The sequence below is a fragment of the Carcharodon carcharias genome, chromosome 12 (assembly GCF_017639515.1).
Source record: "Carcharodon carcharias isolate sCarCar2 chromosome 12, sCarCar2.pri, whole genome shotgun sequence".
NCBI lineage: Eukaryota > Metazoa > Chordata > Chondrichthyes > Lamniformes > Lamnidae > Carcharodon > Carcharodon carcharias.
Window position 1 is genome coordinate 130,835,937 of NC_054478.1, and position 23,966 is coordinate 130,859,902.

The 23,966-nt window shown below is 47.6% G+C and overlaps 1 protein-coding gene across 3 annotated transcripts in view; it reads left to right on the forward strand.

Annotated features, from left to right (window-relative positions):
- The window catches only part of atic (5-aminoimidazole-4-carboxamide ribonucleotide formyltransferase/IMP cyclohydrolase), a 28,718-nt gene extending 5,331 nt beyond the window's left edge, over positions 1-23,387 (forward strand). For all 3 annotated transcript variants that reach the window (XM_041201680.1, XM_041201683.1, XM_041201682.1), the window contains 14 exons: positions 1,020-1,096; positions 2,381-2,447; positions 5,091-5,179; positions 6,211-6,362; positions 9,382-9,538; positions 10,127-10,252; positions 13,492-13,599; positions 14,528-14,613; positions 15,668-15,757; positions 16,441-16,569; positions 17,843-17,935; positions 19,439-19,618; positions 20,598-20,753; positions 23,031-23,387. In XM_041201680.1, coding sequence (XP_041057614.1) covers positions 1,020-1,096; positions 2,381-2,447; positions 5,091-5,179; positions 6,211-6,362; positions 9,382-9,538; positions 10,127-10,252; positions 13,492-13,599; positions 14,528-14,613; positions 15,668-15,757; positions 16,441-16,569; positions 17,843-17,935; positions 19,439-19,618; positions 20,598-20,753; positions 23,031-23,150 — 1,630 coding nt within the window. In that variant the 3' untranslated portion in view covers positions 23,151-23,387. The remainder of the gene's footprint in view (positions 1-1,019; positions 1,097-2,380; positions 2,448-5,090; positions 5,180-6,210; positions 6,363-9,381; positions 9,539-10,126; positions 10,253-13,491; positions 13,600-14,527; positions 14,614-15,667; positions 15,758-16,440; positions 16,570-17,842; positions 17,936-19,438; positions 19,619-20,597; positions 20,754-23,030) is intronic.
- Positions 23,388-23,966: the final 579 nt, after the last annotated feature.

Here is a 23,966-nt window from a genome sequence, read left to right on the forward strand (position 1 = left end):
GGAAAGCACTTTGGGATGCCTTGAGGTTGTGATAGGTGCTATAGAAATGAAAGCCCTCTGCTTTATCTGTTGAGGCAGTGAACAGAGAAATGTTTGATGTTGCTATTGTAGTTTATGAGTTGCTGGCTATTATGGATCAAATTTTGGTGATGGAGCATACACTTACGTACGAATTAATAGTGATAGCAGGCTATTTGGCCTGTCAAGCTCTGCTATTCAATAAATCATGGCTGATTTGATTGTGACCTCAACACCACTTTCCCACCTTGTTGGTCAAGATCTACCTCTGCCTTAAAAATATTCAGTTACCTGCCTCCACCGCTCTCTGGGGAAGAGAGTTAAAGTTACTTACTCGGAAAAGGTGCATGAGAGCCCACGACTGCAGCTATACCCTACACTACGACTGAAAGTTAATTGTTGTTAGCTAATGGAGCTGCCCTGCTAGGATTAAGTCAGCTTCAGTACAGTGACCAGTGATAGAAATTTCAGTGGTAACCAGCATTCCATGTTCACTAACTAGCTGGCAAAAGAGCAAGATGATGGCCTGTTAGTAATATTCCCCCTTTGTGATTTCCTTGACATCCTGACAGTACCCAGGACTCGAATCCTTCCACATGTTTGATAGAATTGGACATCAGCAGAACTGGATATATCCCTGCTGAGCAATGTTAATCAAAGACCAAGACAGGACTGAATTCCACCACCCCCACACCCCACCCCCAAGAGAAGATTTGAAGATGATCTCTGCCAGTTAAGCTTGGGATAGTTCTGTGGTACGTGCTGGCCAGAGACACATTTAGGTCCTCCATATTTTATACTGGCAAAATCAGAGCTAGGCGTGCTCTTGGCCACTTGTATGATGTGCTGGTGTGTAGTTTTGTTGGCTCTGGATTACATTGCTGTACGCTTAACAAGGTCAGAATAGGCACTTGAGCTGAACACGTATGCCAGCTCCAATGACACAGCTATCCTACTCGTGCTAATAATTTTAAACTTTACTGTTTCTTTCTCTTGCCAAGGGATGTGTCTGAGATCACCGGGTTTCCTGAAATGTTAGGTGGACGAGTGAAGACGCTACATCCTGCTGTTCATGGAGGTGAGAGATATAACCAGAATTGAAAAAGAGTAGGGAAATGCCTGCTGGTGTTTGTGATGCTAATGATTATTAACTAGAATAAGGCTGCATGCTTCCACTGTATAGATTTTTGCCAGGCCCCTGAAGCTCTCCTGATGCCCCCAGTGGTGTAAGTGCCCCAATGTATTTCATAGAAATGTTGGAGTTAGATTTCAGCTGCACCATAAATTGGGCTCCTTAGTTTGTGGAATTAATCTGAACTAACTGATCAATAGAGAGCATCGCTGCCAACACATTCCAGTCATTGCTTGCTGTCCGTTCCCAGCAGCAGTGATGAGGAGCTCGATCGATGATTGATCTTCCACCCCTGACCCATGCCTCGAGCACTGGTGGAAGACAGTGGCATTGTAGTAATATCTCTAGACCACTAATCCAGTGGCCAACACTAATGCGCTGGGCACATGGGTTCAAATCCCACCAAGACAGCTGGTGGAATTTAAGTTCAGTTAATAAATCTAGAAAAAAAAGCTAGTCTCAGTAATGGTGACCATGACAACTCTCATTGATTGTCCTAAGAACACACCTGGTTCACTAATGTCCTTTAGGGAAGGAAATCTGCTGTTCTTACCTTGTCTGGCCTACATGTGACTTCAGACCCACAGCAGTGTGGTTGACTCTTAACTGCCCTCTGAAATGGTCTGGCAAACCATTCAGTTCAAGGGCAATAAATGCTGGCCTTGCCAGCGATGCCACATCACAAGGAAGAATAACTTTTAAAAAAAAATGTAAAGAGAAAATAAACTCTTATCAGTGCTGTGGTAGGGATTAGAGAACTGGACACCATTGTGTGCTCCATTGGCACTCCAGTGGATGTGTTGGTCCATTAGAGTGTGTAGAGCTGGGGTACTGAGGCTCTTGAGCTTTGCTATGCCTTATTGAAGTATTTTCAGATGAGCTGTGCCTACCATTAGAGCTGATATTTATTGTAAATGGGATCTGGTTCAGTGCTGGAGATGAACCTGCTGAACTGAGGTGGAACTCTTGTAGGGGTTGACCACCTAACAGAGTGTTTAGGGCAAGGAGCACAATGTGAGATTTCACTTTCCTTTATCAAGTCAGAGCTCCAACATTGCATTTGTGGCTGGCGCCCTGTCAGTTACTGATCTGAAATTCCTCTTGTGTTTTTTGCTAAGTGCTGTAAGATCTATCGATAACCCCAATAACCCAATCTCTCACCAAGGTGAGAGCTTCAAAAGTTGTTTTCTTTTCTATTTTTTTTCCTCCCCCTCTTGTTTCGTCATTTAGGCATTTTGGCACGGAATATTCCTGAGGACAAGTCTGACGTTGAAAAGCTTGGTTTCAGCTTAATAAGGTAAGAGAGCTATGTGGCAGAGAGCTCTTGGCTTCCCATAAAGTAGGTGCTGTCACTGTGACAAGTAATGGATGTTGTACCTCATGACCCCCAGCCGCCATGCTTTTGGCAGTCGGAGAGGAGTTGTCTTTTCCAACTACCCACCTTCTCTCTAAGACATTGACAGGTGTTGGGGTTCTGACCCATGCTGCTGGCACCCTTGCTGTGCTTCACTTAAGGGTGTTCCTTTACTATTGGACTGTAAGGGACGTCATAACCCAGAGCAACCACAGCTTCACCTTGTGTTGGTTCGGTGGGCAGCACTCTCACCTCTGAGTCAGAAGGCTGTGAGCTCATGTCGCTATGCCAGGGACTTGGGGTGCAAAAAACAGGCTGGCACTCCGTCCGCAGTTTAATGTCCCATCCAAAAGACAGCACCTGAGAGAGTGCAGCACTCACTCAATGAGAGTGTCAGATGACACTTCGAACTGACATCTGTGGAATGGGGATGGAACCTATGACCTCTGTCTCCGAGGCATGAGTGCTACCCATTGAACCACGTTTGATACCAGTTTTAAACGTGCAGTATCTTTACATCAAGCTCCCTGATAGGAGCACTGGACTGTCTTCAGATATTGGAGCGCAGCTTTCTTGAAGCAGATTGTAGCAGCTAGAGACAGTGTTGATCAGGGTTTTGCTCTATGTCCTGTTTTTCTGATGACTTTTCACGAGCACCACTGGGCTCTGGTGTCCTTTGACCTATGCTTTGAAATCTGGGGGCAGTAAGCAAATATTAGATTAGATTCAGCAGCAGAGCACAGACCCTGATGAAGCTAAGCAGCTTGAGAGATTAGCAAGGGCCAATGACCCAATGTAGCTCGCCCTGTGAGCACTCTGAGATAAAGTTAGTGAGTCCTTCAGTTCATCAAGTAGAGATGAGAGTAGTGACCAGCAAAGAATCTGATGGCTGAGGAGATGACTGGACAGATACAGTAGATGTAGTAGGCGTGGAATTTTATATATGGAAAGGCATGCATTTATGTAGCACCTCTCACGACCTCAGGAAGTCCCAAAGAGCTTTACAGCCACAGGAACAAGAGTAGGCCTTACAACCTTTTGAGCCTGTGAGACCATGGCCAGGTTAATGAATAGCTGGATCTCTGCTCGGGCTTTAGTGTCTCTTAGTGTTTACGTACATTGCGTGAAGTGTCAAGGTTCAGATGGGTTCACAAGACCATCTGAACTTTTAAATTGTACTGGATGTGGAATTCTATATTTTCAGAATAGCTTTGCTTTCTCTTTTTGAATTCTGCTAGAAAGTCTAAATTAATTTTGAAAGTGTTGGCATGTTAAATGGTTATCTTTTCCCCTCCATTTTCTCATCCTTCATCCACCCTGCTACCCGCTCTACCCCGATGTTAACCCTTACTGGGGGTAGGCACCACCAGAGCTGCTACCCTCTAGCATGCTGTCCCACAATACCACTACTAGCATACTATAACCCAGAGCTACTGCTAATTTCACCTAATGGGAAGAGCTTATAATGGGATGTCTAGTTTGGCTACCATCCGATGGCTGCCTGAGCAGAGTAGAGAAATGAGGTGCCTCTCGCAGCAGATCTTAGTGGACAGGCTGATGTGACTTATCCATGGTCTGGGACTTGTAGGCACGATAACACTTTGGGCCATCTCTCATTTTCCACATCTGCGTCATGTGGTTGCATCGTCCTTGCTCTGTATGGATTCGGTTGAGTGCTGTCCATGATTTCGAGGGAAGTTGAAGCCAGGGACCTCTCCTGTTGGATCGGTGCTAAGATTTTTTTTTACATAATGGTCCCATGCTTCCATCCATCGGGGTACTGGGTTGATGCCGGCTGCATGAATATTAGCTGCTGCTCCCCAGAATGGTCGGCCTGATTTTAAGCACTTTTTTGGAAGTCAGTGTGAATGGGAAGATCAGGGGTGATGCTCATGACTTTTTCCATGTCACGGAGCAGGATAGCATCACAGTGAATGACAGGCAGTATGGGACAACACCAGGAACTGTTCAGTTGGAATGTACCTAACTGTCCCTGACACCATGGCAACGTTTATCTGCACGTCCACATCTCTGGAGGGCAACTGCAGGGCCATGAGGTAGAGGGTTCTGCAGCAAAGTGTAAACTAAGCTCACTCTTGTGGTGTAAAGTGTTCTGACTGTAATCCCCCTTGATGTTCCAGCGAATTTGCTGACCAGGCTTACCCTGGCATTTACTTTCTTGTGGATGCTGATGAATTGAGGCCAGTAAGTGAGAGTCTTGTGCAGCGTGACAACAGATATTTTGGGTCAGGTCCAAGCTATGTATGTCTGGATGAATACTGACTTGATCCCCAAAGGGGCACATCTTGCAGTGAGGGACCAGCGGGCATCTCCCTCCCCTTGCCCAGCACCTTAGAGAAATTTAACTAGTGCCCCCGGACTGAGATCAGTGAACTGGATGTGGAACAGTGTTAGTTAACCCACAGTGCCAGCTTCTTCCCCCTCAGCCCTGGCATGACACCTTGACTGTGTTGGTTGAAGACTGAGCAGGTTGGCATCTGCTGACAGGCATCTTGTATGGGCACTGTTTGTTAGTTGGAAGGCCCTGCCAATCTTCACCTTTCTTGTTTTGTTTCCCTCCGGCAGGGTTGTGGCTTGTAACCTGTACCCGTTTGTGAAAACTGTTTCTGCTCCAAATGTGCTTCTGGCAGAGGCCGTGGAACAGATCGACATTGGTAGGTTTTTAGCTTGCGTTTAATATGCTCAGGGAGACAAGTGGGGTTCAAGCTGTTCCTAAAGTTCTTTTGAATTGTCAGTTATATTCCTCCTTAAGGAAAGACTTGCGTTTATATAGCTGATTTCACCACTTTGGAATATCTCAAAGCACATTACAGCCAGTGGAGTGTTTTTGAAGTGTAATCACTGCTGTAATGTAGGAAATGCAGCAGCCAATTTGTACGGAGCACATTTTCACCAACCACTAAATGACCAGATAACCTGCTTATAATAATGTTGGTTGAGGGCTGAATATTGGCCAGGACACTGGGGAGATCTCCCCTGCTCTTCCATGAATCTTTTATTCCCACCCGAGAGGGCAGCTGCTGCCTAGGAATGACGCCTCGTCCTGAAGATGACAGTGCAGATGTTAACGGGGTTGTGGGGGGGTGGGGGGTGGGGGATGCAGGGGACAGTTTGATTATAAGAGAGATTAATAGGCTAATGTGTGGGGTGGGGGGCAGTGAGGGAAGTCCTTCTCCTCCTCCAGGCACACAAGCAGTGCTGGAAAGGCACCTCCTTGTCCCTCCCAGCATTTCTAGCCACTCTTTAGCTGCTGGCTTTCTTGGGGCCCGGGGAACCTGGCTGGTCAGTATTGATACAGGAATGGAAAAAAATAAAACGAGGCGCACCACCTGATTAAAATATTTACACGAGCAGCTTGCCTCCTGGGAGGTTGGGTTGTCTCCCCCCGCCCCACATCGTTAAGACCGGAAGAAGGCAGGTTCAGGTAAGGTGTGAGAATTTTGATGTTTTTACTTCCAGCCTGACCCAACTCCACCTGTTTACAGGAGTTACAACTCCCCCCAATACCTCCGGCGCAGGACACATTTGGTGTTGCGTTGGGTGGGCAAGGTCTAGATTCCTTGCAGACGGGTGATATTACCCCTGCCACATTGGCTCATCCAGCTTTGCGTGCGGCCCTGTCTTATTTGGAGTTCAACTCACTGATCCTTCATTCCTTGCCTTGTGTTGGTTGTGTGTCTCAAAGGTGGAGTGACACTGCTGCGAGCAGCGGCGAAGAACCATCCTCGTGTGACAGTGGTGTGCGATCCTGCTGACTATCTGCCGGTCATCCAGGAAATAGAGACATCGGAGCAGAAGGACACGTCCCCAGAGACCCGGCAAGCCCTGGCATTGAAGGTATTCTGGATCCATCTCGGTGCAATCAAATGCCGGCCTTTCACCGCCCACCCCCCCCACCCTCCAGAAGGTGCCATGTTCTCCTGTGGCTTGGGGTTCTCAGCCTTCTCCACATAGATTCCTGCCTCCCTTTCTCATTCCCAAACCCTCTGGGCATGAGAGTCCTGGGGGCCCGTTGCTGGCTTTTGAGTGGGTTGCCTTTGGTCATAGCTGGGCTCACGCTGTCCTTGCGTGACATGCAGCCCCCCTGCATTGCCCAGTCAATGGGTGGCTGTGGGAGCTCTGCCTGACCTTTGTGACTCCTTCCCCCGTCCCAGCACAGGGCACCAACCCATCCCCACAGGGATCAGTTGAAGACTGGACCAGGGTGTATATCCTTGCATCTTTCAGTCAGCATATCCCAGTTACCTATTGGTTTTACGAACTGTATCATAGGAAAATGAGGATAAGCCCTTAAACCTGTTCTCTCCTTCAATAGGATCATACACTTTTTGCCCTGTATTCCTTTAATACCTTTGGATAATAAAATTCTATCAATCTCAGATTCAAAGTTAACAATTGATCTGGCATTGGGCGCCATTTGCAGATGAGAGTTCCAAACTTGTACCACCCGTTGTGTGTAGAAGTGTTTCCTAACTTGACTCCTGAAAGGCCTGATTCTAGTTTTTACGCTATGCCCCCAGTTCTAGATTCCCCAGCCAGAGCAAATAGTTTCAGTCTACCCTACCTGTTCCCCTAAATATCTTTACAACTTAATCAAATCACCCCTTAACCTTCTAAATTCCTACTTAGTGTAAGCCCTCCTCATAATTTAACAGGAGACACATAGGACTTCGGAGTAGGCCATTCAGCCCTTCAAGCCTGCTCTTCTATCCAGTAAGATAATGGCTGATCTGCTTGTGGTCTCAACTCCACTTTCCTGCTTGCCCTCCCCAACCCTTGATTCCTTTGTCTATCAAAAATCTGTCTAACTCAGCCTTGAATAAATTCAATGATGCAACCTCCACTGCTGTCTGGGGAACAGAATCCCACAGACTAACAATCCTTTGAGAAGAAAAGATTCTCCTCATTTCTGTCTTAAAAGAGGGACCCTTTATTCTTAAATTGTATTCCCTGGTTCTCGTCTCTCCCACAGGTGGAAACATGCTCCTGGTATCTACCCTATCAAATCCCCTCAGAATCTTATATGTTTCAATAAGATCACCTCTCATTCTTCTAAACTCCAATGGGCATAGGACCGACCTGTTCAACCTTGCCTCATAAGATAAGCCCTTCATCCCAGGAATGAGTTGAGTGAATCTTTTCTGAACTGCTAATGCAGTTATATCTTTTTTCAAATAAGGAGACCAAAATTGTACACAGTATTCCAGATGTGGTCTCACCAAGGTCCTGTACAGCTGCATTGAAACTTCCCTACTTTTAGATTCCATTCCCCCTTGTAATAAACACCAGCGTTCTATGTGTCTTCCAATCACTTGCTGTACCTGCCTACTAACATGTGGTAATTCATGTACCAAGACACCCAGATCCCTCTGTAACACCGAGTTCTGCAATCTTTCTCCATTTAAGTAATATACTGCTTTTCTGTTCTTCCTGCCACATTCCCCCATATCATACTCCATCTGCCAAATTTTTGCCATTCACTTAACCTGGCTATATCCCTTTGCAGACTCTCCACCTCCCCTTGATAACTTCCTTTCCTACCTTTCTTGGTGTCATAGGGAAATTTAGCTACCATACATTTGCTCCCTTTACCCTTGGAGTCCAGTAGTTATTCTGTTATATCAATGCTGCACTCCCTCCAAGGTGAGCATATGTTCCTAAGGTATGCCCAGAACAGTTCACAGTATTCTCCAGGCTATTCTTCTCAATATAAAGGCCATCATTCCACTCTCTTTAGATTTTTTTCCCTTACCTGCTCATGAAATTTTATTGATCTGTATACCTGGACCACTAGTATCTTTGGACCTCCACTGATTCTAGCTTTTCGCCATGTAAAAAGTACCCTATTCTATCCTGTTTTAGGTCCAAAGTGGGTGGCCATACATTTGCCTACATTGAAAACCAGTTTTGCCCATCCTTGTGTCATAGGAAAGTTTGGACTTGTGGCCTTCTAACCTATCTTCTAAATTGTTAAGAGATACAGTGAGGCCTCAACTCAGATCCTTGCACTAATCATGTTCTGCCAATTGGAGTACTTGCCCATTAACCCTCTTCTCTGTCGCCTGCCACTCAGCAACTTCCTAACCAGCTCAATGATTTGCCTTCACTTCCATGAACTTCAGCTTTAGCTGATAGCCCAGCTCTTGCCAAACTGTGGGTGGCAAGCCCCATTGCTGTCACAGGAATAGTGGATGGGGTCGCAAGTTCCATCTCCTCCTGCACAGGTACCAAGGCCCAGGTGGCAGCTGACCCTGAACTAACTTGCCCTGCTTGTGACTCTGTCCCTTTCCGAGATGGGGTGGGGGGGAGCAATGAAGCTGGTGGGTGGGCAGGAAGGCTTCATAAACATCTTGTTTAGGCTGCAAACCCTGAATATGAAGCTGCTGGTCCCACGTTTGCACCAAGCAGGGCGGCAGCTGTGTGGCTTCTACCGGTGACTGGCTGGGGTTTATAGCTGCCATCTTTATATGGGGCAATGTGCAACAAGAGCGTATGAGTGGCTGCCAGCTTTTTATGGGGAAAAGTGCAGCAGGGGTCATGTGTGGCCATCCTGGGCCAGGAAGCAGGTGGAGAGAAGCTTAGTGGAACCTTCTGTTACTGGGGAATATGGAGAGCTTGGATGAAAAATACATAAGTACATAACTTGGTGTCACCTAATAACTTGCGCCTTTTTGACAGGACTAGCACGCTGTGTGTTGTTAGCTCTTTATTTTTGTCTCTAAGAACAAAATTTGACTGTGATCAGACATTTTTGGTTAACACTGCCGTAACGGCAGTGTGTGCCCTGACATACGCTAGCTAGACTCACTGCAGCAGTGTGAAATGATTGGTTTCTTTTATTTCCCACCTTCCTGAGGCCTTCACTCACACGGCCCAGTATGATGAGGCGATTTCTGATTATTTCCGGAAAGAATGCAGCCAGGGAAAGTCGCAGCTTGCCCTGAGATACGGGATGAATCCTCACCAGACTCCAGCACAGATCTACACGCAGAGGCCCCAGCTCCCTATCCAAGGTAAGTGAGGTGCTTCTGTGTGGAGGGGGGAGAAACTTATGCTTGCGGTCAGCATCCGAGAGGCAGGTGAATGTCGGGTGTGCGGTCACCTTAAGGTAGCACCTCGGACATCCCAAAGGGCATTACAGCCACTGCAACGCTTTTGAAGTGTGGTCACTGTTGTAATGTAGGATAAGCGGCAGCCAGTTTGCACACAGCATGATCCCACAAACAGTGGTGCGTCAACAAGCCAGGTAACCAGACCTTGGCTGAGGGGATCGATATTGGCCAGGACACCAGGGAAAGCTCCCCTGCTCCTCTTCAAAATAGTTGCGGGGGATCTGCTACCACCACGAGGCAGGGCAGGCAGGTCCTCGGTTTAGCATCACACCTGAAAGACGACTCCTTCAATAGTGGAGCGTTCCGTCAGTAATATACAACAATGTCAGCTTTGATTATGTAATTTAACTCTCCGGAGTGAGACTTGAACCCACAACCTCCTGATACCAATTGAGCCGCGGCTGACAGCTTGAAATGTAGTTGAATTGTATCAGGCGAGATTATTTATTGGTTGCCCTTAATCCTCTCTCTTTCTCTCTTGCCTGACAGTCCTGAATGGATCGCCCGGCTTCATCAATCTTTGCGATGCTTTGAATGCCTGGCAGCTGGTGAGAGAACTGAAGCAGGCTCTGTGTCTCCCTGCTGCCACTTCCTTCAAGCACGTTAGCCCTGCCGGTAAGGATTGTGATGGCAGTGTCCGGTGTGATGTGACACCCATCATGAACTCTTAACTCAGCCAGCTGTTGTGTCAGGTCTGATATGTATCACAGACTTTTGTAGCAAACTAAAGGTTTTTTAAAAAAGAGCAAATTTTGCTGGAAAAATGTGTGTCTTAATGCACCAGTGTATCGACAGTAAGTTCAGGGGATGAAGTGAAGTACTGTGAGTTGCGAATCTCCAGAATATGCAGATTGATTTACACCATAAATTTGCTTTGCATGTACAGCATCGCATCCCTAGCTACCTTGTTAATTTTTCAGTCTTGTTGGAATTGGCCATTACCCATTAAAATGACTGCAGGAAGTTAGGGCTTATAATTATCAGAGTTAACAGCATAATTAGACCATAAGACATAGCAGAAAGTAGGCCATTTGGCCCATTGAGTCTGCTCTGCCATTCAGTCATGGCTGATAAGTTTCTCAACCCCATTCTCCCGCCTTCTCCCCGTAACCTTTGATCCCCTTATCAATCAAGAACCTATCTATCTCGGTCTTAAATACACTCAATGACCTGGCCTCCACAACCTTCTGTGGCAATGAATTCCATAGATTCACCACTCTCCGGCTAAAGAAGTTTCTCCTCATCTCTGTTCTAAAAGGTCTTCCCTTTACTCTGAGGCTGTGCCCTCGGGTCCTAGTCTCTCCTACTAATGGAAACATCTTCCCCACGTCCACTCTATCCAGGCCTTTCAGTATTCTGTAAGTTTCAATCAGATCCCCCCTCATCCTTCTAAACTCCATTGAGTATAGACCCAGAGTCCTCAAAGGTTCTTCATATGTTAAGCCTTTCATTCCTGGGATCATTCTCGTGAACCTCCTCTGGACCCTCTCCAGGGCCAGCACATCCTTCCTGAGATACGGGGCCCAAAATTGCTCACAATATTCTAAATGTGGTCTGACCAGAGCCTTATAAAGCCTCAGCAGCACATCCCTGCTTTTATATTCTAGTCCTCTCGAAATAAATGCCAACATTGCATTTGCCTTCCTAACTACCGACTCACCCTGCAAGTTAACTTTAAGAGAATCCTGGACTAGGACTCCCAAGTCTCTTTGCACTCCACATTTCTGAATTCTCTCCCTATTTAGAAAATAGTCTATGCCTCTATTCTTCCTACCAAAGTGCATGACCTCACACTTTCCCATGTTGTATTCCATTTGCCACTTTGCCAATTCTAACCTGTCCAAATCCTTCTGCAGCCTCCCTGCCTCCTCAATACTCCCTGTCCCTCCACCTATCTTTGTATCATCTGCAAACTTAGCCAGAGTGCCCTCAGTTCCTTCATCTAGATCATTAATGTATAAAGTGAAGAGTTGTGGTCCCAACACTGACCCCTGCGGAACTCCACTAGTCACCAGCCACCATCCTGAGAAGGACCCCCTTATCCCCACTCTCTGCCTCCTGCCAGACAGCCAATCTTCTATCCATGCTAGTACCTTGCCTCTGACACCATGGGCTCTTATCTTACTGAGCAGCCTCCTGTGCGGCACCTTGTCAAAGGCCTTCTGGAAGTCCAAGTAGATAACATCCATTGGCTCTCCTTTGTCTAACCTACTCATTACCTCCTCAAAGAATTCTAATAGATTTGTCAGGCATGACCTCCCCTTGATGAAACCATGCTGACTTTGCCCTATTTTACCATGCACTTCCAAGTATTCTGAAATCTCATCCTTAATAATGGACTCTAAAATCTTACCAACGACCGAGGTCAGGCTAATCACCCTGTAATTTCCCATCTTTTGCTTCACTCCCTTCTTAAACGGGGGGGGGGTTACATTAGCGATTTTCCAGTTCTCTGGGACCCTCTCTGACTTGAGTGATTCCTGATATCTCTTCAGCTATCTCCTTCAGAACTCTGGTGTGTAATCCATCTGGTCCAGGTGATTTATCCACCTTCAGACCTTTAAGTTTTCCTAGCACCTCCTCCTTGGTAATGGCCACTATACTCACTTCTGCCCCCCGACTCTCTTGAACTTTGGGGATGTCACTCGTGTCTTCCACTGTGAAGACTGACACAAAGTACCTATTCAGTTCCTCCGCCATTTCTTTGTTCCCCACTACTATTTCTCCAGCATCATTTTCCAGCGGCCCAAAGTCCACATTTGCTTCTCTCTTACCCTTTATATACCTCAAAAAACCTCTTGCAATCTTTTATATTACTGGCTAGTTTACCCTCATATTTAATCTTCTCCCTCCTTATTTCTTTTTTAGTTGTCCTTTGTTGGTCTTTGTAGGCTTCCCAATCCCCTGCTTTCCCACTGCTCTTTGCCTTGTGTGTCAATGCAATGCCAATCAACCTGTTTGGCTCAGAAAGGGAACAGTTTAAACGTTCAGTCTCAGTCCTACATGTGTCAATTCTTCTTAGAGATTCAAACACTTCACATTTTATTTTTTTTGTTACTTATTTTCCTTTCTATTTTTCTCTCTTAATTCAGTCTTTCTCTCCCTCTCTCTCTTTCTTTCTGTACTTGACTTGAATTCACCTTATTTCCTTCACTGTCGTTTTTCTGTTTCTTTCTCAGTCCCTAAACCTCATTGGTTAAGGAGATGGACTGTTGGCCCTGTCGTTCACTCAGGCCCCGCTTGCTCTCAGCAGGCTCATGATCAGCTCACACTTGTGGCAAGTTGCAGGGCAAAATATTTTGAGCTAGAGGGCGAATGAAGGAAGAAAATGTGCCTATTGCGTGTGCCGCAAGATACCTTCTGCTCCAGCAAGATCTGGGCCAAGTATTATTGTTACGGTGCGTTCTGTTACACTTCATTGTGGTCCTTCTAAAGTAACAGTCCCTTTTCTTCCCAAACTTTTCTAATCTGCTGGCTGGCTGGTAAAAATTTAATTGGAAGGACTGACGGTGTACGGATATGTTGAATAAAGAACAGGAGAACATTTTGAATGAAGAATTGTGAAACTGTTCCCTTACCTTTTAAACATGGTCAAATGGAAACTGGTAAGGAGAGATGGTGAACGTGCAGGGTTTTTTTTTTGTTAAACTTTGTCTTAATTGGAAAGCAAATTATTTTTATCTAGATGTGTTGGAAGATAGTGAGTCAAATCTAAATGTTTTTGATTCCCGTAGCTTTCTTTTGTTGTAAGTTTGCAATCTTTGGTTCTTTGAGATAGAATTTTAATGGAGAGGTGTCTTGCTCAAGCGAGGGCTTTGATGTTTGATGTTGTAGTGTCAATGTTTTGCTGCTAGGTGCTGCTGTTGGCGTGCCACTGACTGAGGAAGAAGCCAAGGTCTGTATGGTGCATGACAAGTACAGTGAGCTCACTCCACTGGCTGCAGCATACGCCAGAGCGAGGGGTTAGTATTGGCATTTACTCCTGAACGCTGTGGGTTTAAAAATAATTGGGAATGAGGGGAAACCAGAGCTAAAGGCCAAAAATGCTAGAAATATAAAGCGCCTGGAAAGGAGGCCATTCAAGCCCTTCTGCCTGTTCCCTTGCCTTTCAGTTAGTCCGTGGTGGATCAACTTCACTTACCCACCTCGGTCTTTTTTTATACACTCGTTCCCGGGATGTGAGTGTTGCTGGCGTTTGTTTTTGGGGAATAGAATTCCAGATTTTCACTCTCCTTTGTATGAAAAAGTGCTTCCTGGCATCATCCCGGAATGGTGTAGCTCTTAATTTTAACTTTTGCTCCTTGTTCCACTACCCCCCCCCCACCCCCACTTTTTTGTCTGGACGGCCTCACCAGAGGAAATAGTCTGCTCCAAAACACCTCGTCCCTTAATCTTCTACACTCGGGTGAATTTCATCCTTAGTCTACGCAGCTTTTCCTCATAATTAAACTTTTTTGGCTCCGGTATCATTTTGGTGAACGAGGATTGAGCCACATGGGGTGGGAAAAGATCTTTATGATAACTAACACACATTTCACCAGTTTATATTCCAACTGCCTTGAGATAAAGGCCAACATTCCATAAGCTTTTTTTTAAAAAATTCTTTTGCACCCGTCCAATAGATTTTAGGCCCAGCACAAGAGTGGTTTCTGCTGCAAAAATTTGAATTAATAATTCATTTGAGTTAAGAGGAGTGGACCTTCAGGCTATGGCCGATGAATATATTTTGTCCTATCTCCCCTCAAATATCTAGAACTGCGTTGGTTTGGGTGGCTTATACTTTGACTGACAGTAGAGAGACCAAGCCTGGCTCTGGCCCTGACTAGATGCGCTGCGGTTTGAACTGGGTTGCCATGGAAACCTACCCAAGCTGTACCGTTTGCCCTGCAGGTGCCGACAGAATGTCCTCCTTTGGCGACTTCATTGCCCTGTCTGATGTTTGTGACGTTCCGACCGCCCAGATAATCTCCAGAGAGGCAAGTTCGAGAAGAGAGGCGATTGGAGAGACCTTTTGTGTTTGCAGTGGCAAAAGCTCCATGGGGTCATTTTGGACCTTGTGAAAAATCGAGGGGCCGTGTGAACGTGATGAAAGTTGAGCGCAACAGCGTAGTCTTAAAAGGTTGGCAAAAGTGTGCCATCCGTATTTACCAGAAAGAAATCCTTGCATTTATGTGGTGCCTTTCGCAACCTCAGAATGCCCGCAAGCACTTTACAGCCAATGAAGTGCTTTTGAAGTGACAATACTGTTGTAGGGAACACAGCAGCCAGTTTTTTTTAATTCACTCATGAGGTGTGGGCTTCGCTGGCTGGGCCAGCGTTTATTGCCCATCCCTAATTGCCTTTGTGATGGTGCGCTGCCACCATGAACTGCTACAGTCCATGTGGCGTAGGTACACCACTGGTACGCCGCACACTCCCACAAACGGCTATGAGATAGTGACCAGATAATGTTTTAAATGATGTTAGCTGAGGGATAAATATATTGGCTAGGACATGGGGGAGAACTCCCCTGCCCCTCTTAGAAATATTGTGCTAGGATCATTTACGTCCACCCGAGAGGGCAGATTTAACATCTCGGTACAAAAGATGGCATCTCTGACGATGCAGCACTCTCTCAATTGGGGCACTGGGAACTTCAGCCGAGATTTTATGCTGAAACCTCTGGAGTAGGACTTGAAACCCTGACTTTCTCACTCCCAGCTGAGAGTTTTTAACCACTAAGACGCTTTGCTGACACCATTAGGAACCCTTTGGTGGGAATGGAGATCAAGAGGGGAAAATGGCATTTTTGGGAAGCTGGATTCACGGTTAAAAACAGGATGAAAGAAATGGAAGTGGGAGTTTTATCATTCGAAAGTAGTTAAATTTTGGGGAAGTGTGAAGAAAATTGGGTGTGGGGGGTGTTAGGATGGGGAGCAGGAATTCCCTGATAATCATTGGAACTGCGAGTACACGTTTCTTTCAAGCCTGAGTGTGTAGGCCCTGACGTGTGGGGCTGCTCCTACTGAACTGAAGCTGTCTGAATTATAGGTGTCAGATGGAATTATCGCTCCAGGTTACAAACAAGAGGCCTTGGAAATCCTGTCCAAAAAGAAAAATGGAAACTACTGTGTCCTTCGGGTAAGTGGGTTAATCTCCCCTCTCTTCCCATGTTCCACCACGTGACACCTCTGCTCTACTACACCTTTTACTAATGCTGTGCAAAATGTGTCCAGGGTGGCCAAAAACTTGCTTAAAATTGTAATTGCCCATAAAGTTGTTTGTTGTTTACCCCAGTTATTTCTCCACAGGTGACCGGCAGGCATGGAGTTGTCATTATGTGGGGCCCAAGGCCCTGTTCCTCAACCTAATCTGTGGGATTGGGGGCTTCCCAACAGAGGTCCCGGAAAGAGAGAACAAGTTTGGATTTCTGTCATTTTGTGACCTCTGAAATTGCCAAGATGGGCCAATTAGTGCAGAGCAATGTCCCACCCCCAGCAATGTGATGAGCAATTTGTCTCTGTCATTTTGGTTGGGAGATGAACATCGATGAGGATACGAGGGATCACTGGGTGTTGATTGATTGGTTGTGGTGGCGAGCTCCCTTTGTCCCCCACTCTAGACAAATTGTGACACGCTTGTCACTGGCGGACTCGAGGCTGAAACCTCGGGCCTCGATGTTCCATTGCACTCAGCCTCTGTATTCATGCGCCCCTCTGCCGGAGCATCGCTGCCATGGTTCACAGGCTGTATTTGGACACGGCCGGGGTGGGGGGTGGCAGCGGCTTTGACTCCAGGTTTTAAAATGACTTCCTTTCCTGCAGATGGACCCGGAGTACGAACCAGATGAGCTTGAAACGCGGACCATTTTTGGATTGCACCTGGCCCAGAAGAGGAACAGTGCACTTATCAATCGGGCACTGTTCAAAAACCAGGTCACCTCTTCCAAGGATGTAAGTGATTAGAATGGGCTCCCCCGATTATCGTATGTGCCATTTTAAAATTTTTTTACACCCATCAGAAGGGGCAGACGGAACCTCGGTTTAATGTCTCGTTTGAAAGGCAGCGCCTCTGACAGCGCAGCACTCCCTCAGTACTCCACTGTGTGTGTGTGTGTGTGTGTGTGTGTGTGTGTGTGTGTATGTCTCAGCCTGGTTTTTGTCCTCAAGCCTCTGAAGGCTGCCCTCTGTGCTTGTGTCTTGAGCATATTAAATGCCAAAACTGAGGACCAAACCATGTTGTTACTGTACACACTAATTTAGCAGATTACTGTTACCAAAGTGGCAGAATCTGATTGCCAGCAAGTTCAGGGTTTCACTGGTCATCGGAGGTTGAAAGCTGGTTTTAAGATTTTATATCCCTGCATGGTCGCACAGGTAGGCCTCGATCTTATTAGCCTCCCTCGCCCAGCGAGAATGGTGCACGCGAGGGATCAAAATTAGGCCGAGTCCGCTAAACGCCCTAGGATCCCTCTCCAGTGCCATCTTATCTCCGAGATTCGAGTAAGCTCCTGTTTCAGGCAGGCGGGGCCCTACTTAACGTTAGTAGCCTGATGACATCATTAGTGCCACAATGTTACCTTAATGAAATGGCAGAGAGGGCTCTATGCTGAAGCACTGTTGGTGCCCAGACCTGGTGTGCTGCTCCGCAGGCCCCACCCTGACTCTCTGGGCCTCTCCTCCTCTCCCTGTCTGCACTGACATCGGCTGCCCCAGCCCTTACCCATGACGTTATACTGAGGATCGTTTCCATGGCTACCCAGCATCCTGAGGCCTGCCTCCCCTGCCTTGATTTCCTGCTCACACCCATTGGCCCTGTCATTCATACTGGCCGTTCTGGGAAGGAAAGGCTTGTCAAATATTCAAATAAGACACAGGGGTTAAGTTGGCCGCTGGGGTGGGTCTCACGCTGTGGGACCTCGTACCAGCCTGTCCCAGTCACAGGCCCAGAAAAATCGAGGCTTCTGTCACTAGCCAGAAAATGTGATAATCGTCTGTACCTGAACCTGTGGCAGCATTCCTCTCCCTCTCTCTCTGCTGTAATATTCATCTTCTACATCAACCTTCGCAGCTCAGTTCCAAATTGACCTTCCCAAAGCAACCGCTAGATGGCTGGGTTTCGGGGGCCTTGTTTCCCCCTTCACTCTGTTGTCAGTGTGTTACAAGGACGGTCTTTCAGTTGCTGTTCTCAGGAATGTTTCAGTGACTGTGTTTTCCCTCTCTCTAGCTGCCAGAATCTGCTGTCCGTGATTTGATAGTAGCCAGTATTGCTGTGAAGTACACTCAGTCTAACTCTGTATGCTATGCAAAGGATGGCCAGGTGAGTCTGGAGCTGTGTGAGGCAGCACTTCACTCCTTTCAGTTAGCGAACCAGATTGTGTCGGTGAGCGGGTTTCACCTCAGCGCTCCTCCTCACCGATGTTCATTCCGAAACCTGCTGCCCTTCCTGCTGCTCAACCTTAGTCATCACCCCGAGCGTTTACGCCTCCATTGCCCTGCTGGCTGGCCTTAAGACTCTTAAAAAACCACCCAGCATTACTGTCAAAATGTCCCACACTGCAATAACCTTACCTCGTCCCGACAACTGTACCTCACAATGTCTCCAACACTCCCACCTCCAAGACCCGGAGCCTCCCAATGCTCTCACTACGTGCCTCACCCCCATTAACCCTCCTCACTCCCTGCTGTCTCCAAGCTCTCTTCCCCAGTATGCTGAGTTCAGAATTCACATCCTTGTTTTCCTAATCCCCCTGGCGTTCCCTGTTTCCTGGTGTCTCCCGCGCTGCTCTAACACTGGCCCACTCTTCACCCTCTGCAGCATTCCAGCTTCCGGGAGCCCCCGTCCCGATCCTGGCACCTTCCCACCCTCCGTTCCTGTTTTCCCGGACAACTCTGCCATTGCTCCTCCTCCCCAAACCCCTGGCGAGCCCATTCCCAATTCCCTTGTTGTAAAGTGTGATTGAGGAACCTGTGGGGAGCACGCTGGAGAATTCCCAGTTATTGCTGCTTCAGGGTCACAGGTGAGCCGTGTAGCAGGACACCCTGTGGTACACACTTCTGGCCTCCAGGTGGGGGAGGGTACAGGGCAGTGCGGAGGGGGTGGGTGGGTGAGGGAACGGGCGGGGGTGAAGATCTGGGGCTCGGTACTTGAGAGCCCAGGACCTTCTGACGAATTAAGTCTAGCAGTTTAAATGAAGCCCAGGGATTGAAATGGCCAAGGGGCCCCAGGCTGAGATCCCTTTGTGGTTGCCATTGCCTCCCTTCCACCCCCAGCCAGTCCCGGTTTGAACACCTGCCTCCCCCCACCCCAGCCCCCACCATCACCCCAGGTATAACCAGAGTCTCTGTCTGTGGTCTCTCCACGTGATGTCTCATCTACATTCACAATTTGTAATTATACATCAGCCTCGGCACGGCCAGGCTTCTGGGGCCTGGCTTTCCTCTTGTGGCCCCATCAGTGCTAAATTTTAAGAAGGGCTTCGTAATACCGGCCGCTTGAGAACAATAAGGGTGGGGAAGGGAGTTCCTTATGTATCCCTGGCCCTGATTGTGTTTCCTGTCGGGTGCCCCTCGATGGAACGTTATCCATGTTGCCCAAGGGGTGGGTGGACATTCGGTGTATGTGGAGAAGGGCCCAGCGGTGGGTGCTGAGGCCTCAGACTGCCCATGGTGCTTGTGCCAGCACCTTTGGGATGGGAGGGTGAGGTTGGGGGGTTGGCACGAATTGGTATGTGTCTTACAGTTGGAGCTGGCTTGGGTTGGTGGGCATCAGGCTCTCTCAGTTCACCTGTTGGCTGCTTCCCCCCCCCCCCCCCTCCCCCAGGTGGTTGGCATCGGTGCAGGTCAGCAGTCCCGCATTCACTGCACCAGACTGGCCGGCGACAAGACCGATCATTGGTGGCTCCGTCACCACCCCAAGGTGCTGGCCATGAAGTTTAAAGCGGGCACCAAGCGGGCAGAGATCGCCAATGCCATCGATCAGTACGTCGGCGGGACGATGGAGGTAAGTGTGCAGTGAAAGATCTCCCGCGGTGAGTCCCTGGTGGGGGAGGGGCAGGGTGGACCAGGCTGCTCTGTCAGTCGGTGACCTGTCTGCGTCAGCTGGTTGAAGACGGTGGAATTTCTCATACCTCTGCTTGATTAATAAGACCATAAGACATAGGAGCAGAAGTAGGCCATTCAGCCCATTGAGTCTGCTCCGCCATTCAATGAGATCATGGCTGACCTGATCCAACTCTACTTTCCTGCTTTTACCCCATTGATTGATCTTACTGATTAAAAATCTGTCTATCTCAGCCTTGAGTATACTTAATGACCCAGCCTCTACAGCCCTCTGTGGTAAAGAATTCCACAGATTGACTACCCTCTGAGAGAAGAAATTCCTCCTCATCTCTGTTTTAAATGGGCGCCCCCTTACTCTGAGATTATGCCCTCTGGTCCTAGACTCTCCCACAAGGGGAAACAATCTCTCAGCACCTATCCTGTCAAGCCCCCTAATATTGCAAAGAGGCAAAGGGCAGCTGCTGCCTATTGTCATTGCCTGGAATCAAACCCCAACCACAGAAGCTGATTGCTCTGTATGAAAACACAGCAGCTTTCTCCCCCTAATATTACTCCCCTCTTAATGTAAGTCCATCAGAGAAAACAACGTGTGAATCGGGTTGTGTTTTTGTATCCTTTGAGAAAGATGCAGTTTGCGTTCATATAGCGCCTTTCACAACCTTAGGACATCCCCGAGTGCTTTACGGCTTCAGTGCTGTTCTGGACTGTCAGCCTAGATTTGATGCTCAAGTCTCTGGAGGGAGATTTGAACCCACGATCTCATGTCCCCGTGAGTTGGGTGGTACCGACTAGACCGTGTCTGATGTACCCAGGGCCTGTTTGCTTGTGTACCTGCTTCTTTGAGGACCTCTCTGCTGTTGGGTGTCCAGGAGATGGTTTTATGGGGATTTTTTCTGCTGTTTTTCTTGCTGACCTATCAGGCGGAGGATCTGCCCAAGTGGCGGGCGATGTTTGAGGAGGTCCCCGAGCTGCTATCGGACACTGAGCGCAAGAACTGGATCTCGCGGCTGAGCGCTGTGGCTCTGAGCTCTGACGCTTTCTTCCCATTCTGTGACAATGTTGAGCGTGCCAAGAAGGTCAGTGGCATCCGTCGGCGACAACTTGAGTGTTTGCGTCGCCTTTAAATGTAGGGAATCGTGGGCGCACTCGTGAGGTCAAGATGGCTGGTTGGGACTTGGGGGTTTGGGTGGAGAGGTTGATATGGAACGTGGGAGGCACCACGCCTCAGGTCTGTGCTGAGATGGGTGTGCGGCTGGTCTGACACTTAGCCTCAGTGTCCAGGAAAGCTTATGGGATTGGGATGGGTCTTATTGGACTCGGCCTGAATTCCAAGGCCTTGAGTACATTTGGGTCTCCATGGAAACGCAGTTGGATGTCTGGAATTAAACCATAACTTCAGGCGGTCGGCAGAGCCCAAGGGGATAAACTGCAGTGAAAGCCCCAAATGAACTGGATGTGAATTTTGTGAATCCCAGCACCACCAGGAATGGCCCCAACTCTGATAATTGCCAACATTTATTGTCCAGCCCTGGGCCTAGGGTCTGGAGGGTGACCAGTGTCCAAAGGACTGTACCTCATCACCTTTTGGGAGAAGCTGGCGAGAAAGGGGGACGAAGCTTGGTAACTGTGCTCGATCCAGGCGTGCAGCAGCTAATATATAGACTGTTAATCTAAAGCACGGCTGTTTTTATGCTTCATTTTGATATCCTACCTTTGGAGGATGGTCCTGAGGTAAACTGCAGAGCATTGAACTGCATCTGCAAAAACATGCACCTGATTATTCAGATGTGTGTTTGTCTAAGAGCACTGCTGATGTTTCTAACCTCTCTCCCTCCCTCACATTGAGGTGCAGCCCAGTGGACACCGGTCAGATTGCAATTCCCGGACCATGCACCTTGCTACATGTATGTGCTCAAGGCAATGAGAGCATGTCGTAAAATCTGTGCAAGATGTTGGTCACGTAACAATTGAGAGCCGTGCGCAGTTTTGGCCAACCCGTTATGGAGAGAATTCTGGACTTCTGGAAAAGATGCACGGTAGATTTGTTACCAGCAATGTGAGGATATAGCTGTGCCAAGAGATTTGCAGGATGAGTGTCGCAGGGCTAGCGCAGAGAAGGTTACTGGGGCTTGAGGGAAAGTGTAGTGATGTTTGGAGGAAGCTAATAGTGGAAATCCCATCAAATCTGAAATGAGGCAAGATTTGGCACTGGAGAGCCATGGGTAGTGGTGGAAGCCCAATGTTTCCAGCTGATGTGCAATTGGGATCTGAGATACATTATTACAAGTAGCTGCTGATGCTGAGGTAATCGGCATGTTTACTGGGAAAGAGCAGGAAAGCCCCATTAGAGTAGGTCGCATTGATGTAGAACAGATACAGTTGGCTTGCTGCGCCGAAATCTCTACATTGTGGCTTGCAGTAATCTTATTTAACATTTATTTTGAGCCTTTCATCATTCCAAACAAATTAATGATAATTGTCCACCCTCTTGAGTATTGGTTTAATTACATCCAGCGGGAAAAAAAAAATCAGACTTTTTTTTTCATGTGACTGCTTCAGATAGCTGGCTGATCAGACCCTGGCCGAAAACGGCTCGAGTAAACTCTACCACTGAGTAGGCCTGTTGCATCCTGTTATAACAATATGCTACCAAAAAAAACCCCCAAAATGTCTTAAAATGCGAGTTTACATTTTTGAGGACAGAATAGCTTGCATTTATGTAAAATCTCTCAAATGAGCTTTACATCCATTTAATTATTTTGAATTACAGTGATTGCTTTCAAGGTAAATAAAGCAGCCATGTTGTGTCCCACAAGATCTCCAAGCGGTGGCCATTTTGTTTGGCCGTGACCTCACAGGGTGTATGGGACACACGCCATGGAGAGGGGTGAAATGACAATCAAGTAGGAACAGGAGGAGGCCATTCAGCCCTTTGTGCCTGTTCCACCATTCAATTAGATCATGATTGATGTGTACCTTCAGTTCACTTACCACCCTTGAATGGCCTAACTCAAAGTTTAGTTCTAATTTCAAGGTTATGCCCCCTTCAGAGAAACAATTTTTTCTCTAACTCCCCTATCAAGCACTTTTAATCATCTGAAATCACCTCAATTTCAGCACAGCTTAATCGTCTGTACTCAGTCCTAATCTACGCAACCTGGCCATGTGATTTTGGCACCAGTATCGTTCTAGTGACTGCGCTGCACTACCTTCAAGGCCAGTATTTCTTACCCGAGCTGCGGTGCCCAGGGTAGAACACGGTGTTTTAAATGTGGTCTCACCCGAGCTGTAGAATATAAACTGCATCTGTTAAATTCCCTCTTCTCTCTTCTCCCCCGCCCCCCATCCCACAGAGCGGAGTTGATTTCATCGTTGCCCCGTCTGGATCAGCAGCTGACCGAGTGGTGACCAATGCCTGTGAGCAGCTGGGTATAACCCTCATCCACACCACCCTGCGACTCTTCCACCACTAGACGGCCTCACCCTCCGTTATTGGCCTGACCTCGGGGTGAGACGTCTGTAACTGGCCGTTAATGTTTAAGAGAAAGGAGCTGCGCTTGGGCCTTGCACCTGGGCCGAGATTGACTTTGGAAACAAAGCAGTTCCGGCGACTTTCTTTGTAGTTTTCAAGTTGTTCGGAGCGAGGTGGCTTGACCCGCTTGCTGAAGCAATGTCTCTCTGGTTGGTTTCTAAATAAATCCGTACAGGTCGGAAACGAGTCGTGGATTACTGTGGGAACAGGGAGCCATGCGATGGGCAAGTTCCAGCACCTTGTGAGTTAACCTCTCCAGTTGGTGTGGGGGAAGGGCTGGCCTGACAATTGCCATTGGAGGATTCTGGTCATCGCAAGCCTGATCTGTGGGCTGGTGTCTCTAATGTCCCCTTATTTTTCTGTGCTCCACCCTAAGAGGGTAAGTGAAAATGGGACAGAATTGTGCAGCACAGGAGGAGGCAGCTCAGCTCACTGGTAAGAGCTACTCCAGTTAGTTCCACTCCCCTGCTCTTCCCCGTCCTCAAAACTACAGGCCAAAGCTATAACTAATGAATCCAGCAAGGAATTTAGAAGAATCTTCACTCAGAGTGTGATGAGAATGTGGAACTTTTTAACCACATGAGAGTATGAAACAGAAATATGTGCAAATAAGGTTAGATTAATTAGGGTTTCAGCAATGGGAGGAGGGATCATAAAAGACCAGCTGTTTTGCGAACGATCTGTCTCGGTGCTACCAAATTCCCCTTCTGAATGTTACTGTAAACCTGCTCCATTTCAGACAGCATATTCAATATTA